At 58.0% G+C, this 22,202-nt stretch overlaps 1 protein-coding gene and 1 long non-coding RNA gene across 21 annotated transcripts; one reads left to right on the forward strand and one right to left on the reverse strand.

Moving 5' to 3' along the window:
• Nucleotides 1-1,215: 1,215 nt before the first annotated feature.
• LOC145545458 (uncharacterized) lies at nt 1,216-2,657 on the reverse strand. The gene is made up of 2 exons (XR_014082099.1): nt 2,112-2,657; nt 1,216-1,727 (listed from the first exon to the last, which is right to left on the reverse strand). It is a non-coding gene; the product is annotated as an uncharacterized LOC145545458 (long non-coding RNA).
• GGA1 (golgi associated, gamma adaptin ear containing, ARF binding protein 1) lies at nt 2,533-21,806 on the forward strand. 20 transcript variants are annotated; one of them, XM_081589971.1, is made up of 18 exons: nt 2,839-3,446; nt 3,965-4,119; nt 6,779-6,863; nt 8,066-8,141; nt 9,046-9,144; nt 10,117-10,240; nt 10,661-10,761; nt 11,605-11,685; nt 12,770-12,910; nt 12,991-13,072; nt 14,141-14,248; nt 14,894-15,046; nt 17,819-17,877; nt 18,347-18,513; nt 18,956-19,149; nt 20,205-20,374; nt 20,615-20,725; nt 20,818-21,806. In XM_081589971.1, the coding sequence occupies exons 1-18, from the start codon at nt 3,199-3,201 to the stop codon at nt 20,926-20,928; spliced, it is 2,265 nt and encodes a 754-aa protein (XP_081446097.1). In that variant the 5' UTR covers nt 2,839-3,198; the 3' UTR covers nt 20,929-21,806. The 20 variants fall into 20 exon arrangements, with proteins under 20 accessions (XP_081446101.1, XP_081446097.1, XP_081446098.1 ...); XM_081589972.1 differs by having other exon boundaries at nt 4,022-4,119; XM_081589986.1 differs by lacking the exon at nt 3,965-4,119 and adding an exon at nt 6,425-6,528.
• The last annotated feature ends 396 nt before the right edge of the window (nt 21,807-22,202 follow it).

Genomic DNA, 22,202 nt, shown 5'->3' on the forward strand with positions numbered 1-22,202 from the left:
TCCACACTGCAAAGTCAGACCATCGGGGTGGGTCCGTGTTACCCTAGATGGGCACACCTTGGATCTAAGGTCCTTGAGGAACCAGAGCAGGCAAAGGGGGTTCAGGCAACAGGGGGTGAACTGAGCATACAATAAGGCTAACTTTGGACTGCAAATTCCTCGACCACACACCCAGAGTCCTACTTAATCTGCCCAGGAGCCTGAATTCTACATTAGCTCCTCAGGGGATTTTGACACAGGTAGTCACCTCAGAGAAAACCGCAGTTGGGTTAGTTGATTATAGCTGCTTCATGGACAACTCAGCTCTTCTTGCCCATCCCCTCCTAGGGGTTCCCCAAGTCACTTAGAGGAACACATTTGCAAACAGCGAAGATGAGAACAGCTGCCAAAGGCTCAATTCCTGCATTTCCTGTTTCCTGTGCTGGTCCTCCTTCCTTTCACCATCCTCGCCATCCTCAGATCCTTCCTTCCACACCTCTGCTGACCCCCAGTCTGGGCCCAGGCCCTACCTTCACAGTCACTTCCTGACTCCCTTGCCAATCCTTGCTCTCCAGGACTTAGTGAGGCAAGCCTAGAGCCTTCGTTAAAAGTAGAATCTGGCTCCCCTCACACACACACATACACACACACACACTCCCTGGGCAATGTACAGTACATTCCTGCACCCTTCCATCCCTAAAGCTTATGAATAATAGTTTCGACTCATTCACTTATTCAATGGGTGTTGATTGAACACCTATACATCAGCTCCTCTTTCAAGCCTTGAGGATACATGGGTGAACCACATAGCTGAGATTCCTCATCCTCACAGAGCTTACATTCCAGTGGGGGAGAAAGACAGAAAACACAACGAAAAAAAGGAAACAGACAGTGGAAATAAGTGCTAAGGAGAAAAGTTCAGCAGAGAAAGTGGGTGGAGAGCACGTACTGGGGATTCACTTTGCAGACACCCATCCACTGAATTCTCACAACCAAGTTTCAGATGAGAAGCCTGAGATCTAGGGAGTCTATGTGACTTGTCCTAGGTTACACAGTTTAGAAAGCAGTCAAGTCAGAATTTGAACCTTGGTCAGATCTACGCCATCTTTAAAAAGTGAGTCTTGACAGCGTGTATACACCCTTAAATAATGTGGTAAGTGTGGTTGCATTTTATTTCTGTAATAATTCATTTCAGTAATAAAAGAAACAAAGGAAAAGAGCTCTAAGCACATATTATGTTACAGCTTTTATTGAGGAATGCAATAAACATATGTATCATTTTCCTGTATAATTTTAATGGCCTGTGGGGGAGAATTTTAAAAAACATCCCAGTCTGCTGAATGGTTCAGTTTAGGGGAAAAACTGACCCAGCACATGCCTCGCAACTCCCTGATGAGGTCACCGTGGTTCTGCAAGGTGAATCGAGGTCGCTTGGCAGGACGACGGCCAACCAGAACCGGAATCGCCAGATTCCGTTTAGGTCTCGGCTTTAACCGTCCGGGAGACGGGGAGGCTTGAGAGAACACCATAGGTCAGTTCCCCGATGGACCGCCAGGGGGCGACGGACCCGGGTGACCCTGGAAACCGGGCTCCCTCCGGCCGCGGGTGGTAAAAACAGATGAAGAGAGTCTGTGATGGAGAAACGGCAGAAAAGGCACCGAGCCTAGGAAGTCTGTTCATTCCGCCCTTCTTGATTTCAGTCCAGCACCCGTCGCTGTCTTTCGCTCACTGTTGCCGCCTGGATCTCTCTAAAACAAAAGCCTGACTTTGTCATCACCACTCGTTGAAACTCTTTTAACGACACCCCTAGCATAGTTTACAAGAAAAAAAGCTAAACGCAGGACCTGCGTGATCTTGCCCCAGCCTATTTCCAGGCTAACATCCTCTGGACCCGTATTAAAATATTTTGAATTATTTGACCTCGTCATCCTCTTTCTATCCTGTGAGTCCTGAAATGTTTGGTTCCCTCTACCTGGAGCACCTTTCCACACCAGGTTTACTGGGAGAATTCCGACCGTCTCTCAGCTAAATATCACCTTCTCTGTGAAACCTCCTGACAAGACACCTCCCCCCTCCAATCCCCTATCCCCGCCCCAGTTTGGGGTAGGGGGTCCCTCCTGTGTTGCCATTACCCCTGGGCTTCCCCCATCACGTTGTGTAATAAATATCTGGCCTTGTCTTTCCGTTTCAGCGCCTGTCCCAGAGAAAGGAGAATACAGAGTGCATGAACTGACTGCAGAATGAATGCAGGAGATAGCACAGGGTTCAGGCTCTGCCACTCGTGTGATCTCAGACAAACTATCTGGTTCATGTTGTGAGAAATAGCAAATCATTAAACAGTACTTAAAAACAGTGCCTGGAACACTGTAAGCACTCAAACGTCATTTTCCCAGCGGCCAAGACGCCATTCATTGTCCTTTTAAGGACCTCCCCGCCCCCGGCCACTTTCGCAGCTAAGCGGAATATCCGCTCAGGGATACGGAAGTGACCTCAGAGCCCCTCAGAAACATGGCCCCGGAACATTCTTCCGGAAGCGGTCATAGGCATCTCCGTGACGCACAGCGATTTAGAGCGTCCCGCAGGGTTTCCATGGTGCAGCCCTTAGCCCCGAGTCCTCGGCTTTCTCTCGTTCCCGAGCGCTCTGAACAAGGCAGGAAGCGAGTCGCTCTCGCGACGTTGACGCCGCTTGGGGGAGGGGCTGGGAGAACAGGTGACGCTCTAGGCAAGTCCTTCTTCATCTCTATGGTGCCGAATGCTCTTGCGCGCCGCTCCAGCGCGTCGGGACGGACGTTGCCCCTTTAATCGGCGGAGGGCGGTGCCGAGGAGGTCCCGCGAGAGCGGCGGGGGGCGGGGGGCGGTGCCGAGGCTGGGGGCCCGTGGCCGATGGAGCCCGCGATGGAGCCGGAGACTCTGGAGGCGCGAATCAGTGAGTGTCCGGGAGGGGCGCGGGCCGGACCGGAACCGGAACCGGGGGCATTAGGCGGTCCCCTTCCCGACGGGGGCGGGGTACAGGGCGCCCCCTCCTCACGCTCCGCCCCTGGCCCGGTAAGGGGCGGTGTCCCCAAACCCATACTTCAGACCCTGGGGTGAAGAAGGGAGACCCCCATCAGCTGCATGGACCCGCAGTGGGAGCGACTGCCACCCATCCTTCCGATTCCTGGGTCGCGACCCCCGGGGCGGAGTGAGCTGCCCCCAGCTCGGCGCCCATAACTCCCGGGGATGGAGATCGCAGCCTACAACCCCCTCGGGCCCAGACTTATCCGCGAAGCGGACACCCAAGTCATTCCCTGGACCCCGGGAGGGAGAAGGCGAGCGTCCCCGAGGGCTGCACCACACACCCAGGAGGGAGGGACCGTGTTCTCTTTAAAGCCCCGAATCCTCCACTTTCTGGCGGTGCCTCATGGGACTCCCTCCTGTCTGCTCCTTGAGCTTGCAACTCAGATTCGGTTGTTTCCCCACCCAGGAAGGTAGGACCCACTAACCCATGGAATCCACCCAAGTTCTGGCCACATAGAAACCCCTAAACTCCACAGGCTTGGGAGGGTCCCCTCTCAGACTCCAGAAGTAATTTCAAGTTCTCTATCACTGCCCTCGGTCCAGTCCCTCAGATTTCTGCACCCCCACCACAGACTCCTTCCCTACCTCTCACCGAGTTTCTTCCAAAGGCCCGTGCACCCCTTCTTGTGTCTCCTTAGACCCAGCTTCTGAGCGCCGCCCCCCCCCCCCCCCGCCGCCGCATGGTCCAGCTGACCTCCCTATCCCACACTGCAGAATTTCCTTGCCTCTCATAACCCACTCTGGACTCTGCTCCTGAGAGTGCAGCTTGCTGCTCCTAGGACTAGTGACAGCTCTTTCTTCCTTTCTGCTCACATATGCACCAGGGCCGCAGGGAAGCCTCTGGGTCCATCCTCAGCTCAGCCCCTTGGTCCCAGGCACACCAGGGAGCCGCACAGGGTGATTTGGGATTATGGGCAACCCCTTTTAGGCCAGTCTTGTGCAGCGTTGAATCTGGAGGTTGGTCTCAGAACCACACCGTCTCCAGGGATGTTTTACAGTCAGTCTGGCCAGTGGAGGGGGAGGGCATGGAAAGGAAGCACTCAGCGGCCATCAAGACTGTTCTGGAACGCCACAAGTGTCCAGGTCTCCACAATCACTTGGGGGTGGGGGATGGGCAGGGCCCCGACTGACAGATCTGACTGGATGCAGGCCTTGAGTCATGGGTGATACAGAATGGTGTCAGGTTTAGCAACAGTGGACGTTTTCTGAGAGGCCAGGGAGTTTGATCTGAGCAGCAGACAGGAGGCTGGACTCTGATAGACTGGAGCTGAGGGTGTTTTCTCTTTTTCTTCCTGTTGGTGCCCTGGCATAATTGTAAGCTCTTCCCTTGCAGTGATTGAGGGTGAAGAGTAGCTTTTGTTGGGTAAAATATGACATTGTCACCACTGTAGAGTGACAAAGTGGAGTCACGTCCTGTTGTGAAACACCTCCTTCCCTGGGTGTTCTGCCGTGAGGCCTGCTGGGGGAAGTGCTCCCCCCAGGTAGAGCTAAGAGGGCTGGGAGTTGAGGGCCAGGCCCAGAGAGGTCGGTCAGATCTCCTTGGACTCAGAGGCCCTCGCTCTGAACTAGATGCAGAGACTGCTTCATCCTCCCTGGCTTCTGACTTAGGATCGAACTCTGGAACCAGTTACTCTGTCCTCACTCAGACTCACGTGTCTCTTGACACTTCAAGGGACTTCCTGTTTTAGGTTCCCCCAGCTGGGTGTCACTGAGTAGGCAATATCCAGCTCCATGCTATCTTTCCAACTGCAGACTGATGTTCCCCAGGCTCTGTCCGTGTTGCAGGGCTGGGAGGCAGAGTTGATGGGGGGAGGGCAGCTATTTCTGGTATTCCTGAGTGGTCAGCAGGGGCCTCGTTTCTCCCAGGGACTGGAGGGCTCTGCAGGGCTCCCAGAACAGAGGCGTGTGCACAGGGAAAATGCTTCATTCCGGTCTCTGCTCAGCTGGACCTCTGAGGGCCCTCCCAGAGAGCAGCAACCCCCACAAACACACACACACTGTCTATACCTTCTCTCTGCTCTGAGTTTCTTTTCCTTTTTTTTAAAATGCTCTGTTTTTCTTAACAGCCCTCTGCAGCAGTGTACAGCACCCTGTTTGGTTGCTTGTCTGAGCAGTCAGTGTTTCCCATGCTGGGCTGTTGAGTTCCAGGAGGATGGGGGTTTTGTTCACTGCTGCAGCCCCACACTCAAAACATTTATTAACTAAATATGAATTGAATGATTGGTTGCCAGGCTCTGAGACCCTAGGGCTACAGGCCTCCCGCCACAGCACAGGACCCCAAATAAGCAGGTGCCACACGCCGAGTCCCCAGCCTGCCCCTGGCCACAGGTCCTTCTGTGTCCCACCTCCTGGGCTGTTCCCTCCACAGCCCCCGCTCAGTCCTCAGGCTGGGGCGGAACTGACCGGGACAGGCTGGGAGGTGACAGAGATCCAGCTCTGGCTGCCCCCACCGCTCTCCCTGGGTAGAGTATGTTGTCATCCCAAGTCATTCCTTATTTCGCCGCAACTTTACAAATGGCGAAATGGAGGTTCGGGAAAGTTCTGTGACCTACTTAATAGTTTTTTTTGTGGGTTTTTTGTTGTTTTTTTCATCTTACTGAAGTGTAGTTGATTTACAATGTCGTGTTCATTTCTGCTGTACGGCACAGTGACTCAGTTATACATATATATACATTCTTTTTTATATTCCTTTTCATTATGGTTTATCCCAGGATATTGAAGATGGTTTCCTGTGCTCTACAGTAGGACCTTGTTTATCTTTAGTTGTTGTTTGACGGACACTGGGGGAGTCAGGCGGTTCTGCCTGACCTTGTTTACCACCCCTTCCTGTTGGCCCTTTCCTAGCCACTACCCATCCTGAATTTGAATTCCCCCAGAACCTCCCCCTGCCAGCCTGCCGTCGAGCCCACATCCGTTCAGCTCATTTACTCGGGGGAGACCGACGTGTACATAAATGGCTGGGGTACATAAATGGCTGGGATGCGATGCAGTAGCAGACTTGGGCCCACGATGAGGGTCAGGTCTGGGGGGACACAAGTGCAAGCTGCCCTGGCAGTGCTGCCCCCGGGCAGGTATGACCTTAGATAAGGAGGAGGCATACCTGAGCTGTGCTCCTTATCACGCCCCTCATGCCCTGCCCTGTGCTATTATCCAGGGCTCTCTCACATGCAGCCCTTGAGCTGTCTCAAGTCATGTCGTCCCCAGCCTATTACTCCCTCCAGTGCTTCTTGTGTTGCCCCTTCTGGGAAGCCTCCCCTGGTTCCCAGTTCCCATGACCCTTGTGCATCCCTCTGTCACCTTGTATTGAGAACCTAGCTGCCCTTGGCCCACTTCCCAGCTGCGAAGCTCCTTGTGTTTGGAACTATGGCTTTTTTTCCCTTACCTCTAGATCTCCTCTGAGAGTGAATTCCGTGAGAATTACAGGGACATTTTAGGAGCAGAATCAGAGGAAGTGTGGTTAGACAGGCGGAGAGGCTTACAGCAGACGTGACAGTAAGGGAACAGCCCCTGAGCACTGTCTCTCAACGTGGGGCCCTTTGGGGAGAAGCTGCAAGGGGAAGCCGGCGGCCAGCAGGACCTCTGTGCTCTGACCTGACGGACATCAGCACTGGGGTCTTGGGGCCACTGGGGCAGGGAGTCAAGGAGAGGCCTTTCCATGTGCTCGGTTGTACTCCAGGGCAGGAACTGGAAGAGGCAGGGGTATCCTTTCGCCAGGTCGCACTAGCCCTCTCTTCTCCTCCAGACAGAGCCACAAACCCCCTGAACAAGGAGCTGAACTGGACCAGCATCAACGGCTTCTGTGAGCAGCTCAACGAGGACTTTGAGGGGTAGGTGACTTCCCTGTCCTTTGCTCACGTGCTCAGAACCTGCCATGCACACTCCAGATCTGGCCTTGGGCAGAGACGAGGGTGGGTTGAGACCCAGTTTGCATTCTTAATGAGCTCCCAGATTAATGATGGCAGCAGGCACTCTGTGCCACCCTCTGAGGTGGGCCTTGCTGGACCCATTTTACAGGTGAAGAAACTGAGGCTCGGGGGACTCAGCAATTGCCCTAAGATCTCACAGACCTGTTGAGGCTCAGGGCTGCGTGACCTGTGTCCAGGCTTGTTTGGGGAGGACCTGCTGGAGAACTGCATGCTCCCCAGCTGGGGTACCCTCTGCTCAAGGCAGAACCTGAACTGCCTGCATTAGACTAGCGCGGCGTGCTTGTCAAAACTATCTGTTGGTGGGCTGTGTCCAGGCTTGGACTAGACCGCTCGGCAGGGAGCTTAGGGGGACGTTGTTAGTGGGCTCCCGGGTGGTGCTGAAGGTCGCGGAGCGCAGCCCAGTGTGCTTCACCTCTGCTGCACCCCCACAAGTGCAGGCGCTCCACTCAGGATGCTGTGTGGACAGTGACATGCGTGCTCCCCAGACCAGCTGCTTGGGCCTGAATCCCATTCCTTCAGTTAGGGGGTTGCCTGGGCGAGTACTGGATGCCTCTGACCCTCCATCTCTGAGACTATAAAGTGGGAGTGATAGTGCTGCCTGCCTCTGGGGACTCTTAGTGGCTTAGGCAGGAAAACAAGAGGTGAGTCGCCTCGTACATTAAGCACTCAGTACATGTTAGCTGTTGCTGTCACTGGCGATGAGCCTGTTACGGTTTGGTAGGTGATGTCACCATTCTCCCAGCAGAATGTTCTGGGCACATTGTCACGTTCTGCTCCCAGGCTGGGCCCCTGTAGACCTTGAGCGTGTCTCCGTACTTGTCTCTACAGCAACCCAAGGATACGGCAGGTCATAGTTCTCAGTAAAGCCAGCCGAGGAGCTGAGCTCATGCCTTTCAAAAGTTGCCGGCCTGCGCTCCCTGCCTGGCCCTGCCCTGTTGTGCCAGAGTCTCTGGCCCCAGTCAGTCCGAAGAGGGAGCTGGGCCTTTGCACGTGCCCTGCAGGAGCCTCTGCAGACTGTAGGTCCGGGGGGGAAGAGTGGCAGCACTCTCAGGGTGCCTGGGGCTCTGTGACTAGTCTGGCTCTTTGCTCTTCCTCTCCCCCAGGCCTCCACTTGCCACCCGGCTGTTGGCCCACAAGATCCAGTCCCCACAGGAGTGGGAGGCAGTCCAGGCCCTGACGGTGAGGAGAAGGAGAAACACAATGCCATCTGTCCCCTGACCATGTGGATGGCACCAGGGGTAGGGGGGAAGACTGAGGTTTTTGGGGTCCCATCAGGCTCCTCTTTAGAGCCCAAGGAAATTGTGCAATGATGGCCTAGAATAAGGGTGTGTGCCAGTCTTTGAGGGCCCAGTGGCAACCAGTGAACCAATGGGCTGGCCTCCCACCCCAGACCCTGCACAGTTAGGCCTCTTGTGGGAAGGAAGCCCTCGGTCATCTGGTCCAGGGATTCCCAGCTCCAGCTGTCCCTCAGATCTTCTGGAGGCTGAATCAGGGTCCTACTCCAGACCTGCTGACCAAAACACCTGTAATATGTGCATCCAGGAATCTTCTTGTTTATAGAGCTCCCGGATGCATTGCGGGGCCCAACAAGGCCAGCCTGTCGATGGCCTCTAGACACAAACAACACCAGGCACCCTTTTAATAGTTATGTGTTTTAACATGTTAGGGTTTGGGTGTTTTGGTTTTTTTTCTCCTCACATATTAGTCCTCTGATTTCACATATGTATAGCTTAGGATAAGGCTGAGGTTGGTGGTGTCTATTTATGTTTCAAAAAAACCATCAAAGGAAACTAGTAAGAAAGTAATTTACAAGTGGTACTCAGATGTGGCCAAGCCATGGAGGGACTAAGTTGGTGATGTGAGTTGGGTGTCGCCAGGCTCTCAGAGTGCCCCAGCCCTGTCTTCCAGGGGTGGTGATCAATCTCAGGGGTCTCTGAACCTCAGAATCCTTTTTTTTTCTCAAGTCTTTTTCTCCCTTCTCACTGCTGGTCTCTGGACTTCTGGGTCCTGGCTGAGGCGTGGGAGGGAGGCTGCCTCCTCTGAGCCAGCCGGGGGCCCTCGTACCTCACACCTTCCCCCCCAGGTGCTGGAAACATGCATGAAAAGCTGCGGCAAGAGGTTCCACGACGAGGTGGGCAAGTTCCGCTTCCTCAACGAACTCATCAAGGTCGTGTCTCCCAAGGTGGGTGCCTCTATCATGTGCTCAGACCTGTGCTGTCATGGGGGGTTGAGCAGCAAGGATCCCAGATCGAGAGAGGGGGGTGACTGCCCTCCCCCTGACCCAACACAAACACAGACCCTTTCTCAAGGTCCCCTTCACACAGCTGAATCCAGGACAGCTGGGCTTCTAGGAAGAATGTTGCAGGCTGCCTGGTGGCTGGCTGACTCTGGAGCAGCTTGGCACTTAGGGAGGAATGACTGCAATGAAAGAACAGCTTCCCCAATGTGGGCTGCTCAGGTCTGAGCTCTCTCCCTGCAGACCTGGCCATGGCGCCCCACCTAGGTGTCTAGTGGAGGGTCTCCCTATCCCCACTCACAAGAGTGGCCTCCTTGAGGCCTTGGATCTGAGGCCACAGAGTCCTCCCATAGGGCAGGAACAGGTTTGGTGCCCCTTGTTGGGTTGGTGAGAGCCCACCTCTTTCACCTGTCCTTGCTCAGGCCCGTCCCTTGACCCAAGCAGCTGAATGACCCAGCAGCTCTTCTCAGGAGTTGACCAGTGTGAGCGCTAGTTCCCTCAGCCGAGTGTGCTGCTGGGAGACTGAATGGGGCCTGGGGCCAAACAGTTCCACGCCTGTTCCTTCCCTGGTCAGCCAGGAGCCTCGTGGCTCCTCCTTCCTGAGGTCACAGGGTTAAGGCTTCCATGAACCGACTGTGAGTGGGTGCTGGGCTCTGGGCCTTTCAGCTCTGCATCCCCAGTGCGGTCCCGCTGCTGTCACCTTACTGAACAGGTCGGGGCCTGGGACGCCCAGGGCTGGCTCAGCATGGGAGCGGCAGGGCCTGGAGCTCTGCCAGGCTGGTCAGGTGGGACATGAGGGTCCTGTAGGCTGAGGTTTCTGAGGGAGTCCTGGGGAGGCAGCCAGGTTTGGGTTGGGGTCGGGGCTGCTGTGAGTGAGGCCGGCCAGCGCAAAGCCTCCTCTCCCCTCGGTCCCTGAAGTACCTGGGCTCGCGGACATCAGAGAAGGTGAAGAACAAGATCCTGGAGCTTCTCTACAGCTGGACGGTCGGCCTCCCCGAGGAGGTGAAGATTGCAGAGGCCTACCAGATGCTGAAGAAGCAGGGTGAGGCACCAGAGGTGGGGATGACCGCCCCCTCCACTCTGCCTTTGGGCTCCAGCAGTTTCAGGGCCCTGGCAGCAAGATCATGGGTGTGCCCTTTAACTGCTCAAGACCACAGAGTCAGTGGGGCATCTTTATGGCTCTGCCTGAGGCCAGATGGGCTGGAGAGAAGATGGGTTTGAGTCAGCCTTCCCCTCAGAGAGTGGCCCCCCATGGAATGGTCTCAAAATAGAGGCTCCTAACTATGCCCTCTGCCAGCTACTATTTGGCATGGTAGTTCAGGAGCAGGCCTTGACCCCTGAAAGCCAGCACCAGCATGCTGGAGAAAGCCTGCCCTCCACTCTCCCTCCTACCCTTGCCTGCCCCCCAAATCCCACCCTGCCCTGGCCCCTGAGACAATCTCCCCACCACCCTCCGCTGTAGGGATTGTGAAGGCCGACCCCAAGCTGCCAGATGACGCCGCCTTTCCCGTTCCTCCACCACGGCCGAAGAATATGATCTTTGAAGATGAGGAGAAATCCAAGGTAAGGCTTCAGGGAGGGCTGGAGGAGGACCCCAGGCCCCTTGAGGGTCAGCGGATTCTAGCCCTTGGCGGCACTGTCCCTGGATCAGAGGCTCACACTGAGCATGGCTGCACAGTGGGTGCAGGCGCCAGATGTTGAGCCCTTACATGTGCTGATGCTGCCCACAGGGTGCCCTGCACTTAGTACACGCAGGCCTGAGCCTGGTGGCCCTGGGGTTGGTCTGAGGGCATTTCACAGGTTGATCAGCAGCCTGTCTTTATGTCTGTGACTCTCTCAGCAGTAATTTTGTTAGCTTTTTGTTAAAGAAGCATGTGCTCATGGGCAAGAACTTAAAACAGCCCAGAGGTAAGATAAAAAAAGCTCCTCTTTACCCAGTCTAGTCCCAGAGGGTAACTGCTGTTGAGTTTCCTGTACTTCCTTCCAGAAGAATTCTCTAGCAATATTAATGTAATTTTTCACACCATTTGTGGAGAACTTACTTCTGCCGGGCACCGTGGAAAGCACTTGTGTGCAGAGTGTCATTTGTCCCATGGCCACCACATAAGATTAAGATGTCAGTAGATTCTTTTTTTTTTTTTAAACATAGGATTCATTTATTTAATTTCATCGGCCTCTCAGCTTGTGGCATCTTAGTTCCCTGACCAGGGATTGAACCCACACCCCGTGCAGTGGAAGAGTGGAGTCTTAAGCCCTGGACCGCCAGGGAAGTCCCTACTGTCAGTAGATCCTTGCCACCCCGTGGAGAGCTTAGAAACTTATTCATGTCCCACCTCCAGGCAGAGGAGCCAGCACAGGACCCCAGGCCCAGAGAGTGCCGTCACAGCATGTCCCCTGTCTCCACAGATGCTGGCCCGCCTGCTGAAGAGCTCCCACCCCGAGGACCTCCGAGCAGCCAACAAACTCATCAAGGAGATGGTGCAGGAGGTGATAGCCGAGCCCAGAGCTCAAGGAGGTGGTGGGAAGGGATGTTGAGCTGGGCCACTGAGGGGGGTTGTGTGTATGTGTGGAACTCCGCAGTGACCCAGCTAAAGGGCCGTGACAGCACAGAAAGGGCTGACCGAGTCAGGGGACCCTGTGGGCAGAGCCAGGGTCAGCAAACGCAGAAGAAAACATTTCCCAGCAGCCGAGCTGACCTTCGCTGGCTTCTGTGAGACTGACTACTTCTTCTATAAAAGTTAGAAGGAAATTATCCTTTAGTATACTTAAGATAGAGTATGTATACAGAGAAGGAAGAATATATGTGTATTTCATGAGGACGTATACCTTTGTTGGGGGTACATGCTGAAATCTTTTTTATTGATAAGGGTAAGTCATCAAAAGATTGCAGTCCAGACACCCAGAGGCAGACATTCTGGGCTATCTTAGAGTAAGCTGTGTGCTTTGACAACCCAGAGAATGTCAGGGCAGCCCCTTTCAAGGAGGGCGACTATCAGACAGCGCAGCACAAGCCTGCCTTTCATTCCACAAGGGAGAAGCGTGCGGGGTGAGCAGAGAGGGTGTGGGATAGCAGGGTCCCTTCTGCAGGGTCCCTTTCAAGGCCATGAGCTCCCCGCCACTTGCCACACACTGACAGACACCTCACGGGGTCCCAGCACTAGTTTCTCTGTTGGTGACCACTCAGATTCCCTTTCCCTCTCAAGTATAGGCACCTTCTTTCAAGGGATAGACACAAGGAGCGGGAGGGTTGTGTAGAACCACAGGTGCAGATCTAGGCCCCGGGCCTCCAGCATCACCTGGCAAATGTGTTGGACTCACAGATTCCTGGGCCACCCCTGGAGATTCTGATGAGCTTGTGCCTCCAGGGCATTGGCGAGAGGAGAGGAAAAGTGAACACAGGGTTGGCCAAGGGCTTCTTGGACCAGAGTGCCCTGTCTTCAGCCCGAGGGGCTCTTTGCGGGGGCTGATCCCACACCCAGCAGGCACCCTCCAGGATGGTAGAGGGCAGCATCCTGGCTCAGGCCCGGGCCTGACCCGGGCTCTCCGGGGCTGTTTGCCAATGCTTCCCTAGGACCAGAAGCGAATGGAGAAGATCTCGAAGCGGGCGAGCGCCATCGAGGAGGTGAACAACAACGTGAAGCTGCTGACTGAGATGGTGATGAACCACAGCCAGGGCGGCGCGGCGGCCCGAAGCAGCGAGGACCTAATGAAGGTGTGCCCACCCCCACCCTGCCCCCCCCCGCCTCCCCAGGGCCCCCGCCGGCCCTGACCTGCCTGCCCTGCTGCCCCTAGGAATTGTACCAGCGCTGTGAGCGCATGCGACCCACACTTTTCCGACTGGCCAGTGACACGGAGGACAATGACGAGGCCTTAGGTGAGCTGCGGTTAGAAGGAGCTACCACTAGGGGGCCCCCCCTTTTCCAACAGTGACCTTGGGTTTCTCCACTTTGAGGAAGAAGGAAGCAAAGCTGAGGGGCTGACCCTGAGAGACTGTGGGCCAAGCCCCCGCTTTGCAGACATCTCGTTTACTGCCTGTAAGCTGCACAGGAGGGAGAATTGTTCCTTTTTCACAGCTGGGGTTCAGGGAGGGAAGTGGCCTGTCCAGATCAGAAAGCGGAGTGGTGGCAGAGCCAGGGAGGACCGGAGGCTCTCCCTCCAGACACTGCCTCCTGGGAAGGGTGAGCTCGAAACCAAGAGCAAGTCCCTCAGGCCTGAGCGCGTCCAGAGCTGGGCCCCGTGGCCACACATAAGGGTCTCATCCTTGTTCTATGCCACCACACGAGCCACGGCCTCTCCAGCAGTGGTTCAGGTACCATCTCAGCCCCCATTCATGGAGTTCCTTGAGCGCCTCCCACGTGCCAAGTACCTGGTGCACCCAAGAGGCCCGCCGCTCAGCTCCCTCTCAGCCCTGGCCCCTGGAGGACCTGGTTTGTGCCAGACACTGTTCTAGGCCCCGGGGCTATGGCAGTGATCAAAATAAACAGAGCCAGATCCCCCAGGAGCTTTTATCCCGATGAGGGGAGACAGGAAACTGAGAGTGTGAGCCTGGCAGTTTGTTGGGTGGTGGTAAGGGGCACGGAGAAAAGCAGGGGAGGAACTGGGGATGTGGGGCTGGGTGTGAGGGAGGGCCTCCCTGAGGTGATGTGGGTAAAGACGGAAAAGCAGGAAAGGGTGAAGGTGTGTGGAGATCCAGGGGTCTCCGGACAGCAGGGCCAGCGTGGAGGCCTGGAGGCCAGGGCCCACATCTGTGTTGAGGGGCTGGCAGGGGCAGCGAGGAGGAGACTGGGCGAGAGTGGGTCACGGAGGGCCTGAGGAGTCAGGATGGGCTGCCCCCAAGCCCCGCCCCCCTCCCACAAGGCTTGGGATGGATGTGGGGCGCTCCTCTCCCCACGGAGGATCCCACAGTCCTTCAGCCCAGCCCCTCCCCTCCTGCCTGTTCCAGCGGAGATCCTGCAAGCCAACGACAACCTTACCCAGGTCATCAACCTGTACAAGCAGCTGGTGCGGGGCGAGGAGGTCAACGGCGACGCCTCCGCTGCTTCCATTCCTGGTGAGGAGGTGGTAGGAGCTGGGAGGGCCCACCAGCCAGAGTCCAGGGTGGGGCACTGGTCCCAGAGCTCAGTGGCCCCTTAAAATGGGGGAGGCCCCCACTGGGAGAGCTGGGGGAGGAGTCTGTGCCAAGCCTGCAGCTGCAGGGGAGGAAGTCTGGATAGGGCGGAGGGGAGGGGGCCGAGGGTCTGGCAAGGACAGGCTGGAGAAAGAGGGCCTCCCTTTCATTTGACAAATCTGATGCCTGTTGTCCGGGCCTGGATGACATCCCAAGGCTTAGTTTAATTATCAGAAGTGCACAGGGAGGGCTTGACACATAAACATTACAGCTCCGCTCCACTCCGGGTAAAGTGACAGCCAGGGGAGGCTAGAATGAGCCCTGTTGGGTGAGGTGGGGCGGGGGGCACTACCCGGAAACAGTGGAGTCTAAGAGGGCCCTTAAAGAACAAGAGGCAATCTTCCAAGTACGAGGGAAGCAGGAAGTACGTTCTGTGCAGAAGGGACACCTCGTGCCAAAGAAGAGGACTGGCAAGCAGATCCCGGGCAAGGGTGGTTTGGCCAGGAGGGGGAGCTGGCTGCTCCCTGACCCCAGGGACTCTGCGTGTCCTCCTCTCAGGGCTGGCCTGACTCTCCTTTCCCATCCCAGGGAGCACCTCGGCCCTTTTGGACCTTTCAGGCCTGGATCTCCCTCCGACAGGCACCACGTACCCAGCCGTGCCCACCCGCCCTGGCGACCAGGCCAGCCCAGAGCAGCCCAGCACCTCGGTTTCCTTGCTTGATGATGAGCTCATGTCTCTGGGTGAGGAAGGGGCTGGGGCCGTGCCCGGAGCAGGGCAGGCTCAGCTGCAGGTGGGGGATGATGCCCCTGGCACATAAGGCAGCTTTCAGAGCGTGGTCAGGTCAGCCTGTTCCTCCTCCTTCTCCCCTTCCTTTGAGTCCTCTGGAGAATGGGGGATGGGCATCAGGCCCATTTCACAGCTGAGGAGGCTGAGGCTCGGAGAAAGGAAGGAGATAGTGCCAGGTCCCCACTTCTGATAAGCCAGCCACATCTAGACTCTGGCAGCCTAAGGGAAAACAAACGGACTTCACTACAGCAGGTTAGAGCCTAGAATTGGGAGCTACCCAGGCAAAAATTAGCAATCTCCTCACCCCTGAAAGGAAGAGGAGGGGAGCTCTAGGCTCTGAGCACCAGAAGCTCCAAGGAAGCCGAGCTCTGTGACCCGTGCTGGTCCCAGACCAGGCCTGCAGTCACTACAGGCGGTGTTGGGGCTCCTGAGCCTGGCGGGGAAACAGGCTCACCCCTGGGGCAGAGCAGGGGCACCCAGCCGGGCACACAGTTTTTGAGTTCCCAACTTTCAGGGCAGCAGCCCCATCTGAGAGCGTCGAAGCACAAGAGCCTAGTAGCCACCTCCTCACAGTGGCCCTGAAGTTGTGAAAAAAAAAAGAGGTAGGTGGTCCGGCTCTGTCACAGGAAACCTTACCCTGTCACAGGCATCTCAGAGGATATGTTAGGAAAGTGACTTGGAAGCCGAGTCAGATTGAGTTCTCTCGAGTTGGTTCTGAGGTGAAAACCACACCTGACGGACTCTAAGAAGTGATGGAGGGCCGGGGTCCCAGTGAGGGCATCCCTGACCGCTGCCACCACACTGCTCTTAGCCCCACTCCCCTCAGCCCAGGACACAGTGAGGTCAGTGCTCCCGATTTACAGATGCCAGAGCCAGGCTCCAAAAAGCTGAGCTACTTGCCCAAAGAGCCACGAGCTTTGGGCAAGACCCTCCAATTGTGAAGCCTCCCTGGGAGCCTCTCTGCTGCTCTGACTCGGCCGTCAGCCAGGACAGGGAAGCAAGGGCTTGGAGTACAGAGGGGAGGCAAGGGGGACAGCGGACCAGGTCGAGGTCCCCTCTGCGGGCAGGTCAGCCAGCACCCCTTCCCTGGGAGGCTCTGACCGCCGGGCGTCCCAAGGCCTGTGTTGGAATCCCACCACCTGCTCCCTTTCCCTTCGGAGCCTGGGGAGACTGAGAGAACCCAGCCTGCGCTGGGCAGCAGCTACCTGACTTGGTGGCGGGTGTGTGAGCCCAGCCCCCACCCCACCCCCAGCCAGCAGCTGTGGCAAAGCCACCTCCCTGTGAGAGGCTCTGGTGCTTTTCACTTCCTGTCCCCCCTGTCGCTTCAGGAGAGCCTGAGCCTCCCGCTTCCTCTGCTTGCTGCTCAAAGTGAAGAAAATGTGGGAACCAGAACCCGAAGTGGCAGGGCAGCAGCCACCCAGCTCTCCAGCTCGGGGCAGTGGAGGAAGCCTGGGACCACAAAGGGGGCTCGTCCTGAACGGTTCTCTGTGGCAGGAAGGGCGTGGGGTGGGGGTGGGGCAGGCAGCATAGGCTTCCCGTCTGCCAGAGAGGGCATCCCGGCGCCTCTGCGTCTGAATTGTCCAATTCATTAGCAACAGCAGTCCTCTGAGGCAGATGCTGCTGTTGTCTCCGTCTTACAGACGAGGCGCAGGAAGGTTGTCACAGCCCAGGGTCACAGCTGAGTGGCAGAGCTGTGTTTGAACGCCAGTCTTCGGGCATTGCTCTGCTCGTGTCCAGACTCTGGGCTTTCCAGTGGTATGACCGTGGGCAGGTTGCTTAACCCCTCTAAGCGCCTGCTTCCTCATCCCTAACGGAGGCATGAGAAGCCCACACTCACCTTTTAAGGTCGCCTGAGGATTAAGGCCTGTGTCTGCAGTGCCTGCCTCAGGGGTGTGGGAGCTGATAGTCTCCATTGTTGGCCTTGGTCTCAGGCATGTCTGGATGAGGAGGCCCAGCAGTTGCAGCCTCCCTCCCCTCTGCCCGTCAGGTAGCACGTCAGCCTGTTCCGTCACTGAGTCATGTCCAACTCTGTGACCGCCCATGGACTGCAGCACGCCAAGCCTTCCTGCCCCTCACTGTCTTATTCAGGCTTTGCTACAAACAAGACAGAGGTCAGACTAGCTGGTGACCTACCCCCCTCTACTCACCAGCAGGCAATGAGCAGGCCCTTCCAGAGGGGCCCTTGCCCTCTTTGCCCCTGTCAGCCAACCTTTTGGCACATGCCAGGGCAGACAAGGCCTTTTATGTATGCGCCAGCCATCATCTGTGTGGTGTGCTCAGGGCCCCTGGGCCCAGCGCCCTGTTCACAGCACCGCAGTGCCCTTCTGACACTCGGAGGGTATCCCTCAAGTCAGTCATTGGGCAGGCACAGGATGCTGACTCCTGCCGCCTGGATCTGTGAGTGTATGGACCTCACATAGTGTCTCCCACCCCCCGCTCCAGCTCCCAGCTGCCCGCTGTTGAATGAAGGCGACCTCAACCCTGACCTCAGTGGAAGCGTGTTTGGGCCAGAGAATGGGCCTTGGGATCTTTGGTTTCTACTTCTGTCTGCTGGTTCCCTCTGAGACAGGGATGGGGCTTGTCCCCTTTGAGCTGAACCTCCCAGAAGAGGGGACGCAGGGGGAGGGTGGAAGCCAGGAAACCCCGACCTGACACACAGTCCCCCCCAGCTCTCTTGCCTCTGCTTATGAATCCAGCTCCTTTACCTCTGTCTCACTTCCCTGTAGGCCTCAGCGACCCCACACCCCTCTCTGGCTTGGATGGTGCTGGGTGGAACAGCTTCCAGGTAGGAGGGGCCCTTCCTGGGGGGGGGCAGGGCAGCTGGGACAGGCAGCCTGAGGGGGCAGGGATGGGAGAGGTGGGCAGGAGGGCCCAGGGCAGGGGCGGCGGGGGCGGGGGGCACCCATCCCCGGATGGAGGGAGGTGGGCGGGCCTCTCCTCACTTCCAGGGCTTTTCTCTGAGGTCTCAGCCTTGGGTTCCATTGGGTTGAGCTGGGGGCTCCCTGTTCCTTTCTTGTGACTCTGAGGTCCTTGAAATGGGATGGTTTCTCGAGTAGAACCCCAGATCAGACTTGGCCACCAGTGGCTCTGGAGTTGGGGGCTCAGGCCCGCGGGAACGTCGTCTGCACCCCTGCTGCGGCTTCCCCAGATGTCACCTGCCAGGAGGCGTGGGGGGTGCCTCAGGGCAGCGCCAGGTGACCCGACACCTTTTCAGCGCAGCCTCACCCCCCCTACATCCTTTGTACACCCGACAGTCGTCCGATGGCACGGAAGCCCCAGCCCCGACTCCGGCCCCCAGTGTGGACAGTCGGCCCCCAGCGCAGACAGCCCTGCCTGTGAGCAGTGGTCTGGATGACCTCGACCTCCTGGGGAAGACTCTCCTGCAGCAGTCGCTGCCCCCGGAGTCCCAGCAAGTGCGGTGGTGAGGGCCCGCCCTGCCCAGACCCTCACCTGCCCCAGGCCCAGCAGAAAGAGGCCCGGTGCTGGTTTGCTCAGTGAACGGCACGGCCATAGCACCACCGTGCGCCAAGTGCTGCCTGGGGCTCGAGGGACACAGCATGACCAGGGCAGGCGCAGGGCCCGTCCAACAGGGCATGGAGCGTATGAGAGACGAGTCCGTGGCCCACTCACACGCCCTCCCCCAGGCCTGCCGGCCCCTGAGAAAGACCCAGAGGGCTGCCAGGAAGGAGGGCGCTGAACCCGCAAGTGGGTGGAGGGAGCAGGAGCTGCCTGCTCCAAGGTGAGGAGACCAAGGCCAGAGAGACGGGGTGTCTGAGCCAGCCGTCAGGGACCCCAGCCGTTCCGTGCCCCTCATCTTCTGGCTACTGAAGACTCACCTCTCAATGCACTGTCCCCCCAATAAGGGAGAAGCAGCAGCCAGCTCCCCGGCTCACACTCCGGGACCTGCAGAATAAAAGCAGCTGCAGCTTGCCCAGCTCCAGTGCCACCGGCTTGCTCCACACCGTGTCCCCTGAGCCCCCCGGGCCTCCGCAGCAGCCCACGCCCACCGAGCTCTCGCTGGCCAACATCACTGTGCCTCTGGAGTCCATCAAACCCAGTGAGTAGGGCAGCAGCGTGGCAGGGGCCAGCCCAGCTGGGGCAGCTCCCTGCCTGCGCTCCCCTCCTCCCCCCAGCTTGTGCTGTCGGGAGCTAGATCGGGGGCAGCAGGTGGGAAGATGGGCTCCCCTCCCAGCCCTGCCCAACTCGGTGGGGGGCTCTGGGTAAGACCCTTCCCCTTCCTAGGACTCAGTGTCCTCACCGGTCGTGGAGCGTCGCAGAACTGCATTCGAAATTCCAGGATGGGGAATTCCTTGGCAGTCCAGAGGTTAGGGCTTGGCACTTTGACTGCCAAGGGCCCAGGTTTGATCTAAGATCCTACTAGCCATGCAGCATAGCCAAAAGAATAAATAAACTCCAGGGTGACCCAGGCAAGGGGAATTGCTATGGGTGGCCCCTGCATCACTCCCCTGGAAGGGCAGGGCCAGGACACAGGGAGGTCTGGGGGGGTCCTCTCCAAGACCATAGGGATAAAGACCCAGGTCCGAGCCTGTGCTTCTGCCCAGGAGCAAAAGAGGGGGGCCTCTTACAGCACTAGACCATGACCAGACAGAGGAAGACTGGCCAGTCTTCTCAGCGCTGTCCATCTTGTAAGCTCGCAATGACAAGGGCAGTCTTTGGCAGCTGGTTAGTGGTGCCACTGTCTTAGCAGCCTGGAGGACCCTGAACTCAGAGAAACAGAGTGACTGTACCTGGGTCACACAGCAAGAGCGTGCCCACAGCTCATGCACAGCCCTTCTACTCCAGCATGCCAGGAGCAGCCACACGGCACTGCGTGAGCCCGACTAGGACTCAGTTCCAGGGTGGGCGTCCTGCCTGCACCATCATGCTAGAAGTCCACCTGCCCATCTTGGCCCCAGACTATACCCCTGACTGCCCTGCTGCCCAGGGTCAAGGCAGCACGCTGGGTCTGGGTCTTTTCATTCATTCCCAGCAGAGCAGCGAGCACCTGGGGTCAGCCAGCTGTGAGGGGCTGATCGGATGTGCTTGGGCTCAGGCTTGGCACCCCGCCTCTGCCCCCGGCCCCCATCAACCTCTTCCCGTCCCCCCTGCCAGGCAGCATCTTGCCGGTGACCGTGTATGACCAGCATGGCTTCCGGGTCCTCTTCCACTTCGCGCGAGACCCGCTGCCTGGGCGCTCTGACGTGCTGGTGGTGGTGGTTTCCATGCTGAGCACTGCCCCTCAGCCCATCCGCAACATTGTTTTCCAGTCAGCTGTCCCCAAGGTGACATGGGTGTGCCTCCCTCCTCAAAGCAGGGTGATTTGGGGCTGGATGCGGAGTCGGCTCTCCAGGGCAGGGGGTAGGGCCTCTGCCTCTCTCAGGGAGTCGGAGTAGAAGGGAACCCAAGGGCAGGGCCCTAGGGCCCCCAGGGTGGAGCTGACAGGAGGCTGGCCTTGTTCCTGAGGGACTAGGGACAAGAAGCCAGGGCCGGCTGTGCCCAATCTGCCCTCTGACCCTCCACAGGTCATGAAGGTGAAGCTTCAGCCACCCTCAGGCACGGAGCTGCCAGCGTTTAACCCCATCGTCCACCCCTCAGCCATCACACAGGTCCTGCTCCTTGCCAACCCCCAGAAGGTGAGGGGCCCGGCTGTGACAGGGCGCGGCTGTGGGGTGGGGGCAGCCTCTTCTCCCGCTCTGACCCTCTGCCTTCACCATCTCTGCTTCAGGAGAAGGTTCGCCTCCGCTACAAGCTCCTCTTCACCATGGGCGACCAGACCTACAATGAGATGGGGGACGTGGACCAGTTCCCCCCACCAGAGACCTGGGGGAGCCTATAGAACAGAGAGGGCTGGAGAGAGGAGGGGCCACAGGACTGGCTGCTGCCAAGCCTGGGTGGAGGCTGTGGTGGCCTGGGACACCCTGTGTTCCCACTGCCATATTCCCCTGGGTCTGGTGCTTCTCCCCTCACCCCTGCAGCCCCCGCCATCCTTGACCCCTCCCCTACGGAGCCAAACCCAGCAGGAGGCTGGGCCTGGGTTTGCACTGGTGGGGACCATCATCACAGGTGGGAGCCTGGAGCAGAGAGGGGCTGCACGCCCCGGAAGGACTTGGGGTCGTGGGGGAGGAGCATGGCTGTCGGGCAAGGGCCAAGGCCTCAGGCCTAGCCCCGACCCCAGCCTGGGGACGGGTCCTCCCTGCCTGTCTCTTATGCCTTATGGGAAGGCCCAGCCATAACTCGGGGCCGTGCTGGAGCCGGGACCAGCTCAGGCCTCCTCCATAGGAACCGGGTGACTGTAGGGGTGACGCCTGCACCCCCAGCCCTTTGCACTCTCGGGTTTGTGGTTTGATTCTCTTAGCTTTTCTCTCTGAGTGGCCCTGTGGTCACCGTCTCAGGGGGCCCAGTGCAGGGAGCCCCCCAACAGGTCCCCCACTCCTCCTGGGGATCTCATTCTACCCCCCTGGCCCCTTTGCTGTCAGGTCTCTGGGTGGGGGACTATGTGGGTCATGTGACTGCTGGCCCAAAGGTAATGCCCCAGGCGGTGGCCCCAGCTGGGGGCTCCCGGGCTCCTGGCCAAGGGAGGTCCTACACTGGAGTTCTTGCGTGTCTCTTTCATTCATTGGGCTTTGTTCACCCATCTATCCATGGGCAGAAGTGGGGTCGGTGCGTGAATGAGAGCTGGAGTATTTATGGAAATAAAACGTCCTTTTTCCTGGACCAGCTGCTCTTGTGACCCTTCTGAGAGAGAGGGAGTCAGGAAGGATCCAGGTGTGCGAGGTCCCCGGGGGCTGCCCTGCAGACTCCTCTGCCTCTCCTGGGAGATCAGGCCACAGTTCCCCTCCTCGCTGCTCCCGATCCCGGCACCGGAAGAGGCCCTGCTCGGGGGACTGTGGCCACTGCTGAGTCACCAGAGAGGACCTGGGGGGCTGTGGGGGGCCCAGGGCCATCTCAGCTGGAAGCTAGTAGCTGCCTGGGCCTGCCAGGAGCCCCAGCTGCTGCAGACACTGAAGGGGAGGCCCCTGGCCACTCACTACTTCCTCTTGCTGCGCTCAGCCCTGAAAACACAACTGCAGTGCAGCACCACCCGAGGCCCCTGCCTCAGCTTCTCCCTCT

This window comes from Giraffa tippelskirchi, chromosome 4 (genome assembly GCF_054371585.1).
Source record: "Giraffa tippelskirchi isolate mGirTip1 chromosome 4, T2T-mGirTip1v1.2.pri, whole genome shotgun sequence".
Lineage (NCBI taxonomy): Eukaryota > Metazoa > Chordata > Mammalia > Artiodactyla > Giraffidae > Giraffa > Giraffa tippelskirchi.

Excerpts from the sequence above, each read along its gene's own strand:
- GGA1 (XM_081589971.1), top strand. The coding sequence starts at position 3,199 with ATGGAGATCGCAGCCTACAACCCCCTCGGGCCCAGACTTATCCGCGAA. Across the intron at positions 19,150-20,204 it reads TCTGGAGTCCATCAAACCCA|GCAGCATCTTGCCGGTGACC; the intron begins GTGAGTAGGGCA and ends CCCCCCTGCCAG. Across the intron at positions 20,375-20,614 it reads TCCAGTCAGCTGTCCCCAAG|GTCATGAAGGTGAAGCTTCA; the intron begins GTGACATGGGTG and ends GACCCTCCACAG.